Source organism: Centruroides sculpturatus, unplaced genomic scaffold, assembly GCF_000671375.1.
Source record: "Centruroides sculpturatus isolate CEXI.00-Female unplaced genomic scaffold, Cexi_2.0 scaffold765, whole genome shotgun sequence".
Classification (NCBI taxonomy): domain Eukaryota; kingdom Metazoa; phylum Arthropoda; class Arachnida; order Scorpiones; family Buthidae; genus Centruroides; species Centruroides sculpturatus.
The window spans coordinates 159,539-167,906 of NW_019384996.1; the positions used below are offsets into that span (position 1 = coordinate 159,539).

An 8,368-nucleotide genomic window follows, 5' to 3' on the forward strand; every position below is an offset into this window, starting at 1 on the left:
GGGGACCTAATTCTTGCATTCTGTGAAAACGGGTAAGATTAGCTATAATGTAATTATCTTAATCTTCACTATCGTTACTTTTTGCCCAGCGAAGTGGGTCCTTGCAGCTAGATTCTAGATTACTTAGAAAAACAGTCTTTTATATATATAAAAAAAACTATATTACATACAAATAAAAACCCAGCAAAGTGGGTCCTTGCAGCTAGTATTGAATAAAATAAAACTACTAAACAGATCAAAAACTCAACCATTTTTGAGATATTAACAATTCTATATCACAGTATCATGACTGACTGAATTTTAGTTTGTATCATAACTGATGCTATGAAACTTTTGTAGTCCTTAGGATAATGTTTAAATTTCAAATTCCTTCATCTTGGAATGAAAACTTTAATATATAGAATATTTAAACTTTTGACTTAAGTGAGTAATTATTTAATCCTGGAGCATATGAATGATATATACAAAATACTACAAATTTCTTTTATTGAGAACAAATATAAATCCAATTCTTCAATAGCTATTCGTGTTAAAATATGTTTGCTATGCATACTATTTTTTTATTTTTTGATTAACTTACAGCATTAATAATCTAGCATTAAATGCTATGAAATTATAATTTTAATCCACACAACTTATTCCATATATTTCAATAGGTCTAAAATTAGAAGTCTATTTTTTTTGTTATGTTGCTATGAAATGATGTAGTAAATGTAGGAAGTAGATGAACAATAACCAGATGAAAAAATTTGCAGTTTTCTAATATGTATAATTTTTTGTGAACAAGAGAGGAATGAAGTTAAAACTTATTTATCCATTTCTAAGAAGTAATAAGTCTTCAAAATGCATCTTGACAAACAAGAAATAATTAAATAAAAGATATTGAAAGGTCAAGTGTTTTCTGAATACATTATTATTATTATTATTATTTATTTATTTATTTTTTAAAAGGAATTAAAGATTTGAAACATGGTTCCAAAGTAACCAAAGTTTATTTATCCATTGTTAAATTTCAATAAAATTAAAATACTTATTTCATAATCACTGATCATCATATGGTATTCTTATTTAGTTTTATTTGAATAAAGAATTAATATTAAAACTTTTAAATGTAAATACATTAGCCTGTAAGTATTTAAATATTCATTATACAAGCAGAAAGAAATTTACCACAGCAACAGCATTTGATGACAATACTTCACTTGATGTCAACACTGCAAAATATGCCACATTGGCTAGTACATATATGATTGTCACCATTGGTAAAGAAATATATATAGCACGGGGAAGATTTCTAGGAAAAAAATATATAATAATTAATCTGAATGTAAATTAATTAAGTGATAAAAAGTTTTATTAGTTTAATTCCTTTCAGTTTAATCATCAGAAAATTAGTACTAGTTACAATACTATTAATTTTCTTTACAGTTTATTGAATATTGGAAAGTAATCACACTTAAATTCCATTAAATCTTCATTATCATATTAGAAATTTTTTAACAGTATTTAAGTTGAATTCTAAAACTTTAAGATTTTGTTTTTCTTTATTTATTATAATGGCTAAAAATGAAAACATTGCTAATAATTCATACAATCACAAATACAAGAAAATCTTAACAAAATTTTTATGAATTTAGACGATATTTTGTTGTTTAATCTAAAAGCAATATTTATACTTAACACTAGATCTAACACTAGACACTATTTATATTTATACTAGACACTTTTTATATTTATATTTAACACTAGAGACTAGAGTAAATTTATTTTTATGTCACTATGTCATTGCATTGTATTAACATATAAATTAAAAACTCTCAAAAATTCTTCTGAAACTAAATGATAGGCTTAGCCATATTCCTGATATTTCATATAAAGTCAAACCTTGGTTTTTGAACATATTTGTTCCTAAAAATTGTTCTAAAACTGAAACAAATTTTTCCATAAGAAACAATACAAAACAGGTTAATTTGTTCCTGCCCCTAAAAGAAAGCCCTAAAGAATTTTTAGCATGAAATACAGCTAAAAAGGTAAAAACCTTTTTTAGCTGTATTTCATGCTAAAAATGCCTATAAATGCAATGTAATACTATATATAATATAATACTGTATTATATATAACACATTTTTATTATTTAATCTGACTTCAACATCTTTAAACACAAATTCTCACAAATTCTTGGATGCAATTTGTATTATGTGAATGTTAATTAACACGGTTTTTATTAAGCTGTTTCTTTGCAGACATACTAAGGTGACATATATCAACACTTGGCAACAGTTGCCAAGTGTTGATATATGTCACCTTAGTGTGTCTGCAAAGAAACAGCTTAATAACAACAACACGGTTTCATCAGAATCAAACAGTTTTTATTAATTAATTTGATTTAAATTCAACTGTTGCACATAATGAAAACAAAAGTAGTATCTTTCTCACATGCTCATTGAAATGTAATTTAAATAGCAACATTATTGATGATCCTTCTCATGACGTCTGATGACACAAGGCAATCTCAGTGCCACTAACTTCTGAATCAGTAGACCTGCCACTGATTGGTGAGGGCTGTGGACTATCTTTAACATACTACGCATTCTTTTATTCAGCAGTCCGCTGAGCAGTTGCTGCCGGAAATGACATTTTTGCTGCTGACAGTTGAAAACACTTTTGCTGGAGAAAGAGCTATCTCAAAATGGCTGATATAAACAATTATTTTCTTTCTGCTATACTTATGCGAATATTAGAAGAAAAGACATTAAGTTCGATGTTATTTACAAGAAAACAAGGAAATGATGATTTATTTATGGGATTGGAAATGATTGATTCCCAACAATGAGAAAAGCGTGCAAAAATTGTTGGTTACGTTCACAATATCGTACTGCAGTATTCCAATGAAATCTTTAAAAGCCATTTTTGTACGTCACAATTAAAAATCTGCTAATTTAAAACAGCAAACAACTGATTATTATTTGGTAATCGAAAAAGCTACTTTCTCATGGAGGTGTCCATCTTGTAAGCAATATTTTTAGCCTGGTCGGGAGGTGCTGCTAGTGCACTGAAAGCGCACCTTAAGAGCGCTGACAGTAGACTTAATAATTGAACACATGCGCTAAAAGTGCTGCAAGCATGCTGAATAAAAGAATGTGCGGATAGAAAGTATAGGGGGTTGTCTCTCTAATCCATGGTTGACTCTTGTCAAGTAGCTTGTTTGGTAACAATGTTATCATAGAGCAACTAGGAAAAATATGAGTTTGAAATACTGTTTGTAAACCATTTGTTTGAAAAGTGAGCTGTTCAAAAACTGAGGTTTGACTGTATATGTACTTAGTCAATCATATAAAATAAGTATAATGTATATAACACATCAATATTTAAAAATCATAATAGAATAAATTATTATTATTAGAATTAAATGCTGTATTTATACTAAATTACACGTAATTAACAGATTTTTTTATACATCTTAATTTTATTACCTGAATGGATTTTTCATTTCCTCAGTAACAAAGTTCAAATAATTCCTGAAATATATTTATTTATTTAAGAGTAATAATAATAATCACTGATCATCATATGGTATTCTTATTTAGTTTTATTTGAATAAAGAATTAATATTAAAACTTTTAAATGTAAATACATTAGCCTGTAAGTATTTAAATATTCATTATACAAGCAGAAAGAAATTTACCACAGCAACAGCATTTGATGACAATACTTCACTTGATGTCAACACTGCAAAATATGCCACATTGGCTAGTACATATATGATTGTCACCATTGGTAAAGAAATATATATAGCACGGGGAAGATTTCTAGGAAAAAAATATATAATAATTAATCTGAATGTAAATTAATTAAGTGATAAAAAGTTTTATTAGTTTAATTCCTTTCAGTTTAATCATCAGAAAATTAGTACTAGTTACAATACTATTAATTTTCTTTACAGTTTATTGAATATTGGAAAGTAATCACACTTAAATTCCATTAAATCTTCATTATCATATTAGAAATTTTTTAACAGTATTTAAGTTGAATTCTAAAACTTTAAGATTTTGTTTTTCTTTATTTATTATAATGGCTAAAAATGAAAACATTGCTAATAATTCATACAATCACAAATACAAGAAAATCTTAACAAAATTTTTATGAATTTANTATAAAATTAGTTACGCAAACAATTTAAAAATAATGATTATATTAAGGATTTACAAATGGAGTTAATCAATTTGGCCTGCAAACGGCTCATATAACATATCCTTTACCATTTTATTTACTGAAAGCTACAATAATGTTGACAAAATATATTAATCATCATGCAAATTGATTGAGATGACTTTCTTAAATTTCTTTGTTAAAAAAAGTAGTAAAATCTTTAATTTGAACTCACCACCCTGAATAAGAAAAAAGTCCAGAATAAAATGCAAGAGCAATATAACCTGGTTCAGTTGTGGTCCCTTCAAATGCTCTATCAAAATTTTGAAGGTTTCCTATATTCAAAAATATACACAATATAAAACACTTAAAATTCATAAACTAATATAAAATAAAAAATATTAAGTACACAATTTTCACAATATAATAAATAATTATATAATGAATATAAATTTTTAAAAACTATTTTTTTTTAATAATTACATGGAATTCTAATCAGAATACAATTAATATTCTAAACAAAGATATATATTATATTAATATATCTTTGTTTAGAAGCTAAGTAATTTGGTACTAGTACGAAATTACTTAGTATGAATATGCACAATTAATTATAGCATATTAATAGCTTAAGTATAGCAATAATTTGGCTTGATATCTAGGTTTTGGGAAGTTGTTATTTATGTCAGATAATTTAACAGTATTAAAAACATTAAAAAAATTGTAGTGTAATTTTCATAATTCAAATGTTTCTGTAACTTGATCTTCCTCAAAGAATGTAGTCTCTTGATCTTTTATGTGGAATTATTGTTGATATTGGTATTCTATTTGTTATTATAGTTTTTTAAATGTGATTAGAATGCTTTAATTATTAAATCAATCATTTTTGTATTTTTTAATAATTTTAACTTCTCTCTCCAGTTAGACATCAAAATTTTGTATTCATAAACAAACAACTCAAAGCCTGATATATTAGTAATAAGTCAAATGACTACCAGATTAAATCAAGCTACTTTTCTGTGATTATTTTTAATTCATTTCTAAATAATTTGTCATTAGATGGAGGCATTAGACACCATCTCTTATTAAATTTAATAATTACAATTAAATTAAATAATTTAAATATTCTGGAAGAAAAGAATCAGTCGAGAGAAAGACTTGCACTCACAAGTTTCACTTACCATGCATATGTATTGCCAGTTATGCTACCCAAGTTTCCAGACCAATTTCCTCTTCCAGACATTTAATTATGATATAATCATCCTCAGTTACTTACAGTAACAACTGGATGTCTTCACCATTTTCATCTTATAATCACCCACTTATGGCACTCAGCTGACCATCACTCAACCCCAGCATGGTGGAGTTGAGTGATGCATTATCTACATAATGCATTGAATGCACATTTTGTTCATTCATCTTTCAAATACTGACACACACACACACACACACACACACACACACAACAAAACTAATCATCAAGTTTTATTTTTGACAAGTAACATTTCACCAACACTTGTCAAATAATTACCTGTTTTCAAGTTTAAAACTACTAATAATTGCTTTTCAGAGCTTCTAACTATCTATTGGCAAAAACTACACAAACTTATTGACCAACCCAATACATGCAGATGCAAAGTATATTGATTAACAGAGTCATCACTTGGGTAATCTTGCTGCATAATAATAATGCATTTTGTTTTCAGTTTTGTGTTTCTTGTTGTGACAAGTGTACAGACATAAATAATTTCTTGTGGTAATATAATATTTTATTATATTTTAAATAGGGAAATAATTTAAGAAACAAGTGCAAAGAACAGAATGACATAATTCATAATTTTTTATATAATATGGGAAGAGTTTTTCTTTACAATGGTGAATGGAAAATGTGCATGTTATCACGTTATATATGCAAGTGTAGCTTGTCAAAAAAAAAAAAACGTTGAAAGACATTTTAAAAACATGCATGACAGTTTTGATAAAGATTATTTGTTAAACAACAAATTATGCAAACCAAAGTTAAAGGAATTTAATTCACAATTAACTGCCAACAATTATATTTTATTAAACCCAATATTTTATCTAACGCTGCAACAATTGCATTTTTTTTATGAGTAACTAGCTTACCCGTCACACATTGCTGCGATCTCAGAAGAAAAAAAATTCAAGCAAACTCGTTGTGATAAAATTCAATTTACATTTTATCATTTTTATTGAAACTTAGTTATTATTCATTTTCATCAGGAAAANCCCCGCGGGGAAATTTCAAAAAAATCCCTTCTTAGTGTGCATTGCCATCGCATATGCTACTAAAATGCAGATAAAAACAAAAAATCGCATCTAAAATAGTACAGTAGAAGCCGTTCTTCCGGTTAAGCCTTAATGCTCTCCCTCTCCCCCGCGGAGGAATTTCGAAAAATCCCTTCTTAGTGTACGTTTCCATGACGTACCCTAACTGTCTACCAAATTTTGTCTCTTTAGGTTAAATGGTCTGCTCTGGGCAATGATGAATCAGTGAGTGAGTGAGTCATTCATTCAGTCAGTCAAGACAAGCAATTTTATATATTTAGATAACTTTTTAAATTTATTCTCATTATTTTATTTTGCTTTTTCATTTTTTACTAATCTCTTATGTAGTCATTGCAATACAAACTAATAAGAGAATTATTACATCTCATTTATAATCAGTTCAATTTAGTTTAGCCATATATCCAAGTTATGTTTCTGTCATATTCACTTCATATCATTTCCTACTCCACAAACATACACAGCACATACCTACTGGATTAAGTTTTAAAAACAGCTATACAACTTTCACATTATTAATGACTGTGTACATTGAAGAAAGAACTTTCCTGAGGCATCATCATTTTAAAAATATTACACTCAGAATGTATACGAAAATAGATAGAACAATATTTCTTTTTATCAGTGACAATGTTTTTGTCTGTATAGTATAGCTATCGTATAATAAACATTTTGCTAAGATATAAAAATTCAGTCAGCTAATCTGTCTTATCAATTAAAAAGTTCTATAATAGGGGAAAGTAGTGTTGGGAGTAGCAGAAGCATTCTCAAAGAGTGATGTATGACTTTGGAGCAACAAGTTGCCAAACCATTCTAAACAAACAAAACTCATAAATCTGTAATTAGATACTGTCATTTAAAAAATATAAGCTATTAAATATAAAATGGCTTATTAAATAAAATGTGTAGATTAAACTAACAAAGATGGCAAAATTAATTTAGTTATCATAATTTTAAGTTAATATTTGAATATAGTTAAAACCTATTATCCATTTGTTGCCTATTACTATCTTTTTATTTTTAACATTATCTAAAAGAATTACCAACAACTTACCTTGATGATGCAAATATACCACCATTCAATCCTCCAAATGTTGAAAGAGCTACTGAAACAGGCATTATCCATGAAAATGCACCCAAAGTACGTTCACCAAATGTCTGTAATACATTACATGCATCATTTAAAATAATTCTCAAATATTTTTAATAAATATTTTTAAATATAAAAATTTTAAGATATACAGGAAGGTGCAAAAGCAGGTATACACTTATGGGGAAAAAAACATACAGGAAAAAACATTTTTATGTACAAATTAAATCACAAATAAATAAAAAGATAATAATAATAATAAACACCAAACATTTGTATTTCTCAGATTCTCAACTGTATACCTACTTTTGCACCCCATGTATTTTAAAATATTTTATTGTTTTGAGTTATAAATAATTAGCTTATAGATACTAAACAAAAAAATTATATTTTATATATCTCCCATCTACAGTGTGTTAAAAAGTATTCAGTATTTATATGGTAGATATTACACATATTATCTATTATATATTATTATATTATATATTAAAAATGGACGTGTGTCCCCCTATATTTCACTTTTCCGCAAAAACTACACATCGCACGTGAATGGTGTTTGTATGAGGTGGTAGCCCCAAGTCTCCATTCGTGCATAGGGTTGGTTGCATCTCGATAGCTATAAGGGTGCGGGAGATATGAGACTGAAAGTGGTTGAAAGTGGCTTTCTATTTTGAATGTTTTGTTCGAATTAAATTCGAACATAAAATTCGAATATTGGTTCGATTATAGAACGATTGTAAACATTCCAGAAACGTTGAAAATAGTTCGTTTGACTAAACGTAAAAATTCTCTAATTAGTCTGGAAACGGGGGACCTAATTCT

The 8,368-nt window shown here is 27.3% G+C and overlaps 1 protein-coding gene across 1 annotated transcript in view; it reads right to left on the reverse strand.

Moving 5' to 3' along the window:
- LOC111633132 (large neutral amino acids transporter small subunit 1-like) overlaps nucleotides 1-8,368 on the reverse strand; it is a 54,095-nt gene that overhangs the window by 24,301 nt on the left and 21,426 nt on the right. Inside the window, exons 3-5 of the mRNA XM_023377664.1 lie at nucleotides 4,385-4,484; nucleotides 3,474-3,518; nucleotides 1,171-1,294 (exon numbers count right to left, since the gene is read on the reverse strand). Of these exons, the coding sequence (XP_023233432.1) occupies nucleotides 1,171-1,294; nucleotides 3,474-3,518; nucleotides 4,385-4,484 (269 nt within the window). The remainder of the gene's footprint in view (nucleotides 1-1,170; nucleotides 1,295-3,473; nucleotides 3,519-4,384; nucleotides 4,485-8,368) is intronic.